The sequence below is a fragment of the Ascidiella aspersa genome, chromosome 8, assembly GCF_963924565.1.
Source record: "Ascidiella aspersa chromosome 8, kaAscAspe10.2, whole genome shotgun sequence".
NCBI classification, from domain to species: domain Eukaryota; kingdom Metazoa; phylum Chordata; class Ascidiacea; order Phlebobranchia; family Ascidiidae; genus Ascidiella; species Ascidiella aspersa.
The window spans coordinates 15056404-15071160 of record NC_139454.1 but is presented as its reverse complement, the minus strand read 5'-3'; the positions used below and the strand labels follow the sequence as shown (position 1 = coordinate 15071160).

The 14757-nt window shown below is 36.8% G+C and overlaps 1 protein-coding gene across 4 annotated transcripts in view; it reads left to right on the top strand.

The window, feature by feature from the left end:
- Positions 1 to 14757, top strand: part of LOC146136272 (uncharacterized) — a 45828-nt gene that overhangs the window by 27375 nt on the left and 3696 nt on the right. Inside the window, exons 10-14 of one of the 4 annotated variants that reach the window (XR_014501569.1) lie at positions 84 to 252; positions 756 to 937; positions 1003 to 1827; positions 2438 to 2588; positions 10029 to 10152. Coding sequence is in view for 3 of the 4 variants with exons in the window: in XM_083395252.1 (XP_083251378.1) it covers positions 84 to 252; positions 756 to 937; positions 1003 to 1827; positions 2438 to 2588; positions 10078 to 10152 (1402 nt within the window). In the remaining variant the exon portion in view is untranslated. The remainder of the gene's footprint in view (positions 1 to 83; positions 253 to 755; positions 938 to 1002; positions 1828 to 2437; positions 2589 to 10028; positions 10153 to 14757) is intronic. The other 3 variants (XM_083395253.1, XM_083395252.1, XM_083395254.1) reach the window with 3 other exon arrangements.

Here is a 14757-nt window from a genome sequence, read left to right as displayed (position 1 = left end):
GTGTGCATTAATTTTTAGTTTCTCTGCATGATATATTTAAAACGATCATCATTTTTTAATTTTAAGGATTAACCCTGTTTCAGATCCTTGAAGAAGGAATTTGTGAGAAAGGAGTGTACACAGTGACACAATGCAAGCTAGCTCAACTGATGCCTCTCTTGACCTATATTTATACTGGATGTTTGGGGGGTGAAAGTAAAATAGAGATCAACTCCATTCTTATGAAATTTGGTACGACACTTCGTTCATCTGGTAAATGCAATGTTTATTTCTCAAATGCCGGTAATATAAATGCTTCGTTAAATGTATTGCGATATTGGGAAGTTTTTTCAGTGAAAAGATAAATGCCTGTTTACCTGGTGGAGCATATTTTACTTTTTATTATAATGTGTTTGCCTGGCTGTGCATATTTTTATGTTGTAAGTTTTAACACCTTGCTAGAAGAATTTTTTGGAGCGGTCTTAGGCCTAATTTACTCCTATGATCTGCTTAATGTGTTCTGTTGGAGGACAAGATTCTTTTGTTGAAAACCATATTAAGCCTAATTTGAAACTAGGTGAGAAAATAAAATTACCAGTAATACAATTTTAATCACGGGTTCAAAGCTAAAGCCTGCCACTGACCACATATTTTTCCTCTACAGGCAGCAGGTTACTCACAACTGTTTTCACCTAAACAGATAACCATGTAACACAAAACATGTAGCTACTGTTTTTTAGTATTTGCAGCTGTAAAAATTCCTTTGTTTTTTTTAGAAAATAATATATATGCCTCACCAAAGACTATAAGCACTAATGTGGCATCAGAAGATGATCTTTTTTTCAACCCTGTCTCTCCAGAATCATTGAACTGTGAGGGACAGTCACAATATTTGTCTGATGTTTTTCCAATGGACATTCAAGACTTTACTTCTGAAAAGTCGGTTTCAATGAATGAGGTAACTTTACTATCTGAGTTTAATAATCTCAGGTATCGTATGGTAACTTATTAACTACTCAACAGGATTCAGAGAGGAATAAAAACAAACGGGTATTAGTTCATTTCACTCCTTTAGAAAACAAACGTTTGTCAAAAGTCAGGCGAATGACTGGTAGCACACCAAAATCACCACCAGGAAATAATTGCCAGCTACCTCTAGACAGTCCTGTAGACATTGGTGATATGTCTTCTATAGTGGCTTTTAGTCCATTCTCTTCTCCAACACTTAAGGGAAACATAAGAAGCAATTCAGTTCAAGTGACCGATTTCTCGCATTTTGGAGAATCTGAATTTGAGTTTAAACAGGGTAACTGTATATACAACACATCACTCACCCAGCCTATAAATAAGTCAGAAAAACAAGACCAAGGCATAAATGCTAACACTAACTCAGTTTCCGAAAATTCAAATATTTCCAGTGAAATAAAACTGAACCAGTCCAATAAAACTGAATCTGACATTCATCAACGTGACAATGAAAGCACTAAGAGTAACCTTATGTTGAATCAGACATCTGAAAACACTCTTTCCAGTGTAGCACTTTCAAAAGATTTAATCTTCCAATCCCCTTCTGGTAAACTTGATCAGCATTGTAAAACAGATAAAGAAGCAAATTTCCCTGGGAATTTATCGTATAGCAATGACACAGTAGGCCAAAATTGCAGCTTTTCTGAATGTTGTGCTACTAACTCTGCTCTCCTTTCTGCGGCTGTAAATCGGGTAATTCCATCGGAGCACATGTTTCAAACACCAAAATCACACAAAAATACCAATAAATCCCTCAGCGATGTCCAGTTCACCCCTATACCAGGATATAGTGACATGGATACACCTGAAATTGTTAGACAAGTAAGTGTTGTAGTGTTATCTATCGCAAACAATATAATCAAAATAAGGTATGGTAACCTTTTAGAGCAACTGGTCAACTTAAGACTCAAGTTGGCTTGGCAGGCCACATTTAGCTTTTGTCTTACCAGGTTTTCCACAAACAAGGTTTTGCGACAAATGTGTGTTTTTACCCTGAAATGATTGAAGCGGTAAAGATTTGTATTTTAATATTTTGGATGTAAAAATTTGTGCCAAATACATTAAATTTATTTTGGCTGTAGGCATTATATTATTATTTTACACATTTTATAACTTTGAAAATACACTATATATTAAAAGCTTTAAACATTCTGCATTTGTAAAATCATATTAACAAAAAAGACCAAATAGTACTTACTATTAATCTGTCATGAAAGGTGCATTGTAGCCTTAATTTAAACTATGCATTAAGCACACAGGTTGTTTTTGTAACATATGGCTGACAATACCAAGGCTAATACTCACAGGACTAGCACAGAAAAACATTTTCACTGTATGTCGATTTTATTAATATCTGTTGAATACTACTTTATTATTTGAAATTCATTTTTGCCTATATTATATTGTTATTAATTTTTGTATTTTACACTAGGGTCAAACAATAGGCTTGAAGCGTACATTGGGAAAAAAGAAGCTTAAAATTAAATTGAAGGAAATGTATGCTTACCGCCATCAAGTTGCCAGCTCGTCTGACGAAGACGACACAGCTGCAGTAGGTGCCAGTCCAACATATACAAACAAAGGTATTGTTTTCAGAATTTTGGAATATTAATAAATCCATATACTCTTGTATGATTGCAAATGGTTCTACAAGTATTAAACAATTATTACTTAATCTATATATAGCAGAGAGAAAAGTCTTACAGAGCTGTCACACCCTTTGTTATTTTAACAACACTGGATTTTAATAATAAAATTTCCCTTGTAAACCTGTCCTTGACATAGGTTACTTTCTATATATAGCTCGCTTTTTATTTTAGACCAAGTAAGAAACAACTGCAACGGCGAAAAACCATAAAAAAACTAGACATCCAGTTGTTGTATATTTCGACATAGGGTATTTTTTCTAGGCTTAATTTTTATCGCTTGTATGTCAGTGTAAGTGGGCCATTATAAATTGGGTTGTTTAATTGGGTTAATTTTTTAGATAAAAGCCGCGCGTGCGACTTGCCTTTTAATAAAAAGAGGCTTCAATTAATAAAATAACTTATTGCTCGAAACAACAGATTTAAAGTCTGTTTTAACAGTGATTGCACGGACCAAGGCATGGTAAAAATTACCGAGTAAAAGTTGGCAAAAGTATAGCAAACCATAGGCCTTTAACCATTTTAAGATAATGATTATATTTGTTTTTTAAACAAGTTATTTGACCAAAAGGCACTAACATGGCCGCACGCAATGTTTACGTAAATCATTTCCCAAATACCTCGCAGTATTTGAATTTATTGTCGCGGTAATGCATAAGAGGAAACCTCATGTAATAAAGTTTTACCCATCGTACAACGCAGGGAAGCATTGCTAAAAGCTTCATTTATATGACGTTCGTGGACTGTGTAGCCACATTAGACCATAAGTCAAAAAAGCTTCGTTTTCTTGAATCTTAAGCGTCAAGTGCCCGTTAGTCACTGTCTCTGGGAATGGGATTTTTGTTTTAAAGTGGCAACTAGAAAAATAAATAAATAAAATATGTTAACTGCAAAATGATTCTAAAATTAATTTTGCATTGTCTCTACTGTCATAAAAAAACTGTCATAAGCAAAACGTTTTAATCAAAAAATACTAGCGTATTTGGGTCGCATGACTTTAGGACTACTATTTTTTAGTCGCGCCAAAATATTTGCGGACCCCTGGCTTAAGGAAACTTGTCCGAGGTTAAAGTTTGAAAAGAGACTTTACTACTTCTTTCAATAAAATTTTAGCAAACTTGTTTGGGTAATATGTCCCGGTTATTGTGCTATAAACAAAGAGACTTTGCCACTACGGAAGGAAGTTGACAGATCAAAAAATATAAATGTTGTAGACTCGTGGAAATGTGTCTTCTTCTTCTTTTCAAAGATGAGCATAAAAAGTGAAAGAAATACTCAAGTGAGGTGCGCTTTTCAGCGTCGACGATGTAACTGTGTCCATTTTGTGAATCTTTAAAAGGCAGCCAGTCGACCCGGTTTATCCTCGTAAAAAGAACGCTAAGTTCGCATAACGTTTTGCTGTTATAGTTATCGTTGGTATGCAAAGCGACGTTACCTAGGCCTACCATCTTTTAGGATGATTTGTCCTCTTTTCTCAAGAAAAGTGAATGGTCCTCCGAGGACGCTTAAAAATGTCCAAATGTCCTCTTTTTTGACTTTTCAGCGAGACGTTGTATTTATTTCCGAAAAATTAATGTAGCTATTAAACATGCTGAATTGCTGGTTTAAAGGTTTTCCAACAAATTGCCGTCAGCCCTATCTTCTTGAAATTATAATGCCAAAGAGGAAAACTCTGTTTACTGATGGGCTACGCCAGTAATATCCTTGTTTCAGAAAAGGACGTATTAATTTCGTAGCTGAATGCATTACTTGTGGACATGGCACGTTTATTTTTGTGGCAAACAAAGGTAGTGTTCTCATTTTCATCTAAAGCAGCAAGCAATTCTTAGGGGCGCGCGAGACTTCAATATTTAAATTTCTGTTTATTAGTAATACACATATCATCGAAGGTATAGCGGCCCTATTTAATTACAGTTTTGCTAATTTGATATAGATAAACCATAAAAAAAAGCATTTTTCGAACTATTTTTTATCCAATTTTATATATGATAACGGGCTAGTTATAAAAAAATGTCCTCTTTTTGGGTGCTGAAAATATGGTAGCCCTAACGTCACCTTATTTAGAACTCCTTTCAGCACGTACGTTGAAGTGCTCCACAAGACAATACAAAATTTAATGCGAATGTTGTGTCTTTAAAAGATTTTGGCGGGAACTGTCTTCTTACAAAAAAAAAACGTTTTGTTAAGTTTTTGGGGGGCAAATTATCATGTTTTACAAAGATTTAAACTAAGAATCGATTTAAAACTAAGACAAAGTATTTCGCAATTATATGAAATATCCTTAAATTATGTTTCTTAGCTATGCAGAAAATAGTTAGGTAAATAAAATGTAAAATCTGTAGCGTTTGGTGCCAGGCTCTTTATAGTATCCCTATTTATCACTTTCTCTTGGAAAAAATTAGATACAAGTGTTTCTCAACCGATTTCTAATTTTTGGGGTCTACATATCAACCAAAAAAAGTTTGAGCTCATCCGGCCTGGGGAAAGTCCCGATTTTGAATTTTCAAAATGGCCGCCACAAAATACAGGTTTGTGCTCATATCTCAGCTTCTACATCATTTATAAAATATATTATGGTGTTAAAGTATATGTTTTAAGGGTTAAGGAACCGAAATAGAGCATTAATAAGTTCATTCAATGGTCTCCATTGTGTTTTTCAAATTGGCCTTTATAAAATATCGTTTTTCAACATTTCTGATATTTATTTGGAGAGGAGTAAAAATTACAAATGCATTATTTCTAAACAAATATTTTCACAAACGGTCATGCCGTCAGTGGATTAATATAATCCTGCACAGGGGCGTATCCAGAAAATCGAAAATGGGGGTCCCGGATTTTCAACTTAGGGAATTTCCCTATTTTTCGACTGACGTCAATCAATAATGACGCAATAAAATAGTTTCGTTGTATGATGTCATAAAATAGTTATTGTAATGGCTCCATGAAAATATTCAGACACAGCCTATTAAAGTCCAGCAAAAGCGAACCTATAAGACGCAAAACGAACACGTGCGTTGAAACCACTTAGTGTGCAAATTAACTTCAGGCGAAAAACTAAACCAAGACCGTGAAATATGTGTGATTTATTTTGGTAGAATCGTGTTTCAACTATCAGCAGCGTAATTTCCCAAGTTGCATTTACGGGACTACGCGTAATTACAAGCACGTCTTTCGCCAGCTGCAATACTAAACAAAGATCGTTTTCCCCGGGTGATATTATGCCACGATCAGCGTAACATCTGCGCGGAGCAGTGCGCCAAGTCAGCTAAAATACAAGCTGCGGTTGAAAGAAAATAAGTTATGTCAATTATGCACTAAACTCGTGGTCTTAGGATATACGATGTGCTTATAGAGAATAACTTTATCATTACATAAAATGGCGACTTTAAACAGTCACAGTTGGACCACCTTTTTAAGAAAATGTGCTTCAGTGGCAAAAATTTCGTTGTAACACCACCATCAGATGTTTTCGCAGACAACGGACAGCGAAAACATTAGCTGCGCTTTAACTCGTTTTTAGCGAGAAAAAGAGCTCCCTCTTCAGACAGTGGCATCTTTGCGATGACTTGTTACTGCGATAGCGAAGGAATTGCTCTTGTTCGGATAAAACCTTTGTCTCCAGAGTAACACTCACATTAGCACTTGCTTGTTTTTGAAATGTCCTTTGATGGTGTTATGCTATCCCAAACAACTATACCACCATAATATTTTCTCTGCAATACATCTAAGTAGGACATCACAATACCGGTATCAAAAAAATAAACACCTTTTTTCCACAATATGTGGTCTGAAAACCAACCACCGTGTACAACGTAAATAGATACACTCATCTACTGTGCTGGTTTCGGCGACGTTTTCCTTCAACATTCCACCAAATTTTGATTTTTCTGGTTTTCTCATTAACTTGTCAATCTTAAACAAAGCTGTTGGAACAGGTGTCAGCTCATAATCAAATTCTCTTTCGATGTCTTCATCTCTTTCAGCAAGAACAATAAGTCGGTTAAAGAGAACCGTTTTTCAACGTAAACCTTTTAGGTCCAACTTTTATATGGTTTTTAAGACAACTTGGTGATTTAACTTTCATAGAAGATTTAATAGGTTTGGGGTGAGTAGCATGGTCCAAGCTTTCTTGGATGTTTTGACCAATGTACCATGCTTGTTTACAATTACCAGAATTTGCTTCGTTTAATGTAGTCAGTCCTGTTGAGAGTGAAGCTATCACAAGAGGATCGCTTCCTGGTATAAAAGGATTGTGAGACGTAAGCCATTCAACCGTCGTATTAAAACATTCATGGTATTTCTGTAGACTTATTTTCGCCAAGTCTTTGATCGATATGCTTAGACTAAAACATTTTCATCTTGTGTCATCATTGTACGATAAACAGCTGCATCCACTGAAAAATGGGCTCGGAGATCTTTCGAATATTCAGCTCCCTTTAAAAAATGAGTGACAGTATGCGGGCCATATAAAAGGCCAAGTGTATCTTTCAAACCTGAACCCGCCATTATAAGTCCAATACAATTCAAAAAGCTCTTTAGGAGATGAAATCCCCCGAGTATGACAACAACTGGAGTTGCCATTCTTTAACTATCTGGATTGCTGTAATCCACAATGGCTTTGCTTTAATCCACAATGGCTGATCGAAGTTTATTATTGCGGGAATATTATGTGAACAGCTAGGTATACACTTTCTGAGTGTAGTATAAAAACTGTTGGCATCATTTGGGGGTCATTTGGATCATTAAGAATGATCGGCAGAAGCTCTATCGTCGACTTCTCCACCAAACCGGTATGATACTTGTGCGTAAATCCAGACCAGTTAGGATGACTTATGCTGGTCTCAAGTGCATTAGGTAATCATACGTTCAGCCATATAAGATCTGTTGTTTTAAATGAAATCTCCGTTTTCGTTGTATGATTGGAATATACCTAAATGAAAGTAGGCCATGTTTCGCAGCCTTATTTAAAGCATAAAAAAGGTCAAGCGAAACAACACGTGCATAAAAACCTTCATTTTACTGATTGCACTAAAGGGAAAACAAATTTGGCCTAAATAGCTAGTTTTAAATACAAATATTAGAAACACCGACGATCTTAAATCTAAATAAATAAATACTGAATTCCACCTGGTGGAGAATCCCCGCACCCCCACACCCCATCTAAAGTCTTCACGGCTAACTAATGTTTAAAATGCTCTATTTGGGTTCCCTAACCCTCAAAACATTTATTTTAATGCCATAATCTCTTTCATAAATGATGTAGAAGCTGAGATATGAGAAAAAACCTCTATTTTATGGCGGCCATTTTGAAAATCCAAAATGGGGACTTTCCCCAGGCCGGATGAGCTGGAACTTTTTTTTGGTTGATACGTAGACCCCACAAATCGGTTGAGAAACACTTGTTTCTAATTTTTTCCCAGATTGGGACTTTTTTCCCGAAAAGAAGGATACTATTATATGAAAGTCCCCTAACACTTGGTTTATGCAAGCTTGCCTTGGTAAGATATATTGATGTTTTTTCAGGATAAATTATTGCAACTCTTGTCTAATTTTAGTTTACAAATTCGCCGATTTCTAATTGTTGGTAAAAAGTTGTTAAAATGGCTGCTAAAAACTGTTACTAGAAATTAGCAACCTTTTTTCTTCTAGATCAGAGCTGCGCAAGCGGTTTGCTGCGACACTTTATATACCAAAAATTGTACTGTCCTTTGTCTTCTGTTAAAATAGAATTAACGGCACACATTGTATGAAATTTATTGTTCTGCTCTAATTTACTGTTTTGATACGGCAATGGCCAAATTTATGTATTATATAGCAAGAAAATAGTTGCTGCTGTTTTAGCGAGCACCAATTAACACTAAAGATGTAGAAAATTCCACGTACGTGAGGCACTGGTGGGTATATGTCTCCCGTGGACCCCAGGCCTGACGTCCCTAAATTAGAATGTGAAAGTTACGTTAGCTAATATAAGTTATGAAAGTTGACGACTAACTTTTACTTTAATGAACACTTTTTTTAACGCTTATTGGATCGGTTATGTTATACCATGGGTAAAGTTGAAAAATTATACACTATATCTCCTATACTTGGAAAATATTAACAGGTGAACTTTGGAACTGCTGAAACCTCCAGTGGTCCTTAAACTGGGGGGCGCGCCCCCCTTGGGGGGGCGTGTAAGGTTTACAAGGGGGCGCGAAAATTGACAAAATCTGTATTAATTATGACTAAACTTTATGGGGATCATTGAATGGACAACATCGAGTTATCACACATTAGTTTTTCTTTCGTGTAGAATATTCCTGTTGATTTTAAGGTTAGTATTTTCGTTTTGTGAGGAGATGATTCCACAAAAACTTTATGCTAACGCATTAATCACGTGCTTACGTTACCCGCTCTGATCGGCCATTCGAGGAAAACATGGTGTGTGCCGCACGCACGCATGCGATTAAAAACGATATTTGTTAATACCAAAATTTGTTTAATTTTTCGTACTGTTTAATAAATAACTAAAATATTCACAGAGAAAGTGCTAATACTGTTAATTGTTTGAAAATACTGTTCATTGTTACGACACACACTATCAAGTTTATGGCTTTTTAATCATTTTGTTTCGCTTTTGAAAAGAGTTTTTGCGTGTTGCGTTCTGTTTTATAGGGCTCAGTTATAAACTTTTACCCAGCATTAGGGTTGTTCAGATTTACCTTTTTGTTTTTTAAATTTTGTTTTCGGCTTGATTTCCCATTATGTGTCACATAAAAATCAGTTTCATAATTTTACAAAACAATTGGCCAAGATTTAAGGGCTCCGCAGACACTCCAAAATTACAACACTAAAATCTGGGACTTCCCCTAACACGATACTGTACTTTTCCTTTAAAAACACAGAAGCATTGTAATTTTTACATTAAACAATGGCAAGAAAGCATTACTAATCTATTTTCTAGTTTTATGTAACTTAAAATGTATTCTTAAAGCCCCCAAACCCATACTCCATCCGATTTTTAGAGATTTTTGAGTGTTTTTAAGGTCCCTGACCTGGAATTGGCCACCGAAACCGCGGTAAATTTGTCAGAAATTCCGCGTTTCAAAATATGGCAACCTTAGGTTAGGCTGGGTTAAAAACAGTTACATCCTTCGTATTGATGCAATTCTGGAAATAAATTGCTGTTATGCTTTATGTGTTTTTATTTTGAAACAAGGTGGGGCGCGAGTTTGGTAAAAATTGGAAAAGGGGGGCGTGTCTCAAAAAGTTTAAGAACCACTGGGTTAGATAAAATAGTGTCTTTTTGCAGTCACATTTGTTAAAATGTTGATATTATGTAGGTTTTGCAAATCGTATCTGAGTTTCCAAAGTATGTAATTTTATAAGTTTTACTAGGTTAGTGTCAGCCTTTACCGTCCAACGTTAGACTTTTTTGCTACATTAGATCGTATTCAGAGGATGGATGCTGAGAAACAAACCAACGAAGCCATTCTCGTGTTAGAGCAATACCCACTTCAAGGTTAGTAGTTGATTCAATTGTAACAAAATATAATTGTAATTTATGTAATAATATATTATTCCATATTCTGGCTTTAATATTTTATCTCTGAATTAAAATTTTTAAGTTCTTGTAAGATTCTTGTCGTACTTATTTTCAAAAGTTTGTCGGTCGGTCGGTGGTCCCTCTTGTCGGGGTCTATTGGTTGCCCGAGTAAAGGCGGATAATTCGCAAGCGAGCAGCCAACAAACGGCACGTATCACGCTAAAATAATTGTTTTTAGCTTGCGACAGAAAAAGGACGATTTAAAATAAATAGAACACCTTAAAGCAGTGGTTCTTAACCTTTTTTCAGCCGCGCCACCTTTGGTAATTTTCCTAATGCCTTGGGGCGCGCCCCCTTGAGAAAAGCAATTCGGCATTTTCAGTTAACTATCACTGAGACAACTTGAAAATAGTGAAGTTTGTTGTCGGTCGCGCAAAAAGCGAAAACAATTGAGCTTATCTGGTTGAATTGACGCTAAACTGTAAATTCAGGAGGCTTTTCGCATTAGGCACACTACAGGTTTTTTTTTCAAGTTTTGGTTTGGGTGACCGCTAAGTAGTTTTAAGAGACCGCAAGTGTTTTATTTAAATACCAAAAAATAGCCATATTTGCTTAAACGAATTATTTATTAGGCTACTGGCAGTGCACAATCACAGAACAAATTTTTCAGGTTCTATCTGATGCAACAAAACAGATTCGCAATCCCGTTCCCATCCGCCAGCTTTTCATTTCTTTCGTTGCAGATTCCAACGCCTTCAATGCTCGCACTGTCACTGTTCGTCGGCCCTTTGTTTTTGGCCACTTCTCAGCTATCTTTTGTGCATCCTCGTCAGTGAGCTGCCCCAGACCGTTCATCGAAATGTTGATTAGAGCATTCAGGGTGATATCAAGTAGCCTATTTCGTTGCTTGGTCGACATAAAGTCGAAAATCCTTGCTCTGGCCAGGCGGTTGCTAGAGTAATTGACAATGCAATGCAGCAAAGTCAATGCAGCTCTGGAAACATTTGCTGGAATACGTTCTCTCGAGCAATTTTGCTGCAGACATCACCGGGATCTTGGCAGAACTCAAATTCTGGCATTGTCATTTTATCTTTCAACGTTTTATAGTCATTTAGTACTTTCTAGGTTTGTTCAGCGGGAACAATGTCAAATCTTCTGATAAGCAGCGAGAGATCATCATTCCCATAAAGCTGGCGCTGAGGGGTATCAAGAGGAATCTCATTAGCATCAAAGATTCGAAAAACAGACAGTATCTCAGGCTCAGGGAAACGTTCTTCGAGATTACAGAGCAGTGCCTCACAGTATGTTTCTGTGGTGAATCGCAGCAGTTTAAAATCATCTTCAAGAAGTATATTTTGAGATCTTGGTAAATTTTTTGAAATCTTCTACCGGTCGAGTTTTAGGCCGTTTAAAACCTGATCTGAATTGGCAATACTCCTAATCTCTTTTTTGCATATTGAAAGTGCCGACTGCATGTGAAAAAAGTGAAAACTACCTTTTTGAAACAACAATGATAACTTGTTGAGATGGACCAAAGCAGCATTCAGCAAGTAAAGGGAGAAAAGGAGCATTAAATGAAGAAATACCAACGGCTGTGCAATCTTTCTTCTCGGTAGCAAAATATTGGAGCGTAGCGTGTACAGCAGGCAGTTCTGCTTTCATTGCGATTACAGCCTGACCGTGAGATAGCCAGCGAGTACGGCAGGCTTTAACTAATTTTCGCGCAGACGAATCAACATCAACAGTTTGCATTTCTTGTAGTTTTGCGGTCTTGAGCGGCGAAATTGAAAAGTACTTCTAACGTCTGGACTAAGCCACATTCGCAATCCTGGATGTGTTGTAGCTCCTTTACCGTGTCCGTACATGCCAAGGCTAAGCGATGCGCATGGCAGTGCACTGTGTAGGTAATCGGATTTTGTGCAGTCAATTTCTGTGAGAGGAAATTTCGGCGGCCTATCATTGCAGCAGCTCCATCGCATGCAATAGCGACATGTTTACCCACATCAAGACTGTAGTCAACAGCGACCTCTTTCCAGAGTCGGAATAGGTTGGCAGCAGTTGCCCCGCGAGCGTCTATCCGACGGATATCCAAAAATGCAGTTGCCTGGCGTCCCTTTTTATTGACGTACTGAACAAATGTAATATATTGCTGCAAAGTAGCAATATCGGTTGTCTCGTCGACCATGGTAGAACTGGTATCTCCCAGGTCACGAAGCCGGTCATTGTGACCAATGCGGTCAACCAGTGTTTGCAAGGAAGCCACTTTTCGATTCGCTACTTCCTCTTTCAGTACCCAGTAAATTAGGTGTACTCTTTCAGCCGCTGTTTCGGTTTCATTTAATACACGATCTTGATACTTTGTGTGAAATAGCGAGACACGTTGGTTCTGTTCCAGTTTAACTGCTTGCTGGTGTTGCACCGAGCTCAGATGCATATCCAGACGAGAGGGGCGCTGAGGTCTGGCAGGTACGCTGGTGTAAACATCAGCAAACTTGCCTCGGCCAGTGATAGCTACTGGATGCTTAGAGCAAAGCAAACATTATGCCTCCGTCAGCATGGAGGGTGAACACGTTCATTCGTAGAGCATCATTAAAACCTTTCAGTTTAATCCACAATTGAAATATCTTGTTGGATGGTGCAGCTGGAACAGTCGTCGACGATGCAACAGGAAGAGTCGACTGCTCTTAAACATTTTCAGCAGAATTGCGGTTATTCAGTAAAACATAATCAGAACTTGTGGTGCTGTTGGCAGATGCTGTTTCGGGGGTTAGAGCAGCAGTACGTGTTTTCGGTTTACCAGAAAAGAACTGCTTTATACTTCGGTTGTTAGGTTTATCAGAGGATAAGCGTTTACGCTGCGACATTTTCACCTGAAATAACTCACAAAAACTTAAAATTTTTAAGTTAAAAAATAGAAAGAGTATTTAAGAAATAGCCTATTCTAAATTTTATCGCAAAAACAATCTTTCTATCTCAAAAATGATCAAGATAGCGACTGTCACGTCTTCCTTTTCTTTTACCAGGAAAGAGATCGCTGATCAATTAACGACTGAATAGTTCTACTTCTGAGATCGCTGATCAAAATCTTCAGAGAACTGGCAAAAAGGGCGACGCAATCTACAATAGCACTTGCAAATAACGCATTAAAACTTAATAGCAACTGTCAGCACTTCAACGTATTTCTTAATTTCTGTCCTTCCTCTCATTTACACTCAAAATATGCCGCCTTATATAATGCCAGAAATATTCTCTCACCTACGAGAAGCTTCGGTTAAGTTACGTCACAAACAATTTTTAAAACTAAACGTCAGGTTGAGTAAATACGTTTATGACATCATAAGCTTCATAATGTTCAGTTTAAGTCAGAGAAGAGTCCAGAAGGAATAGAATTAACACGTTATTTCTGATTTCAAAGGTTACTTTAGGACAAACATTAATCTCTAAAGATGCGGTACAAACCTGGGCATTTAAACTACATACAATCAACGCAACATAAAATGAATTATTCGACAAGGCACAGCTTAAATGAATATGACAGCGACCAAACAGCCTGCCCAACACGACTAATTATCCTTGCGGACCCTCTCAAACTGCTGTGCAGACCACAGTTTTGGAACAGCTGATTTAGATAATGAACAAAAATTAGACAATGTATATTTAACTAGTTATTGTATTCTTCTAGTGTTACTTCCATTTTCGTCAATAACTGTTTTAATAATTATTTTCTATTCGTGTTGAATTTGTCACGATGTACGCTCACCATACATAAGCCATAGAGTCGATCATCTGACATAGTTCATCTTAGCCATGTCTTGCCCGTAATGTACTAAATGATCTTTCTACAATGCAATCAGTGCATGTAGTTGCTGATAGAGCCAACACAATTAATAAAGCATCGTGAATGGCGGGATAAAGTTTAATACGTGCCAAGGGTGCAAGGCATTCATCATTACCAGCACTGTAAGTTTAGAGCTTGCGCCATGTGCTTTTCGCTAGCAACATTTTGCGAATCTTGAAGGGAAAACAGTTATATTGTTGCGTCATGAACATAGAAATTAAATCACGTTTCTCGCAGTAATACTAATTACACTGGTCAACAAATTTTCACTTTTTTGATTTCGAATATACCTTTAGTTTTCTCTAGCACATCACATTTTTGAAATGTCGTCAAATTTAAATTTTTCAAAAAAACGTACAGCTGTATTAAATTGCCCTTTAAAACGTCTGACATAAAACTTTATTATACGCATAACTCAAGTCATCACCATAGAACTTCTATGATGGAATTTTTAACTATTTCCCCCTTTTAAAATCCTTGGTGATGGGGTTTTATTGCTTAAAATCTCAATTTTTTAACCGAACCTATGTTTTCTGGAAAACAATCAACTAGATGTGCAGAAAATGCACTTTGAGGTACATACATAACCCATCTATATGCTAAGCTAAGGAGATCATCAACACCGAACGGAAAATAATGCAATTTGCGTTTTCTTAAAAGTTAGCACACAAGTCACCAAATCCCAGCCAAACGCGTATTTCTACATTTTTACAATGTGCATCCATTTATTCATTTTGATTTTT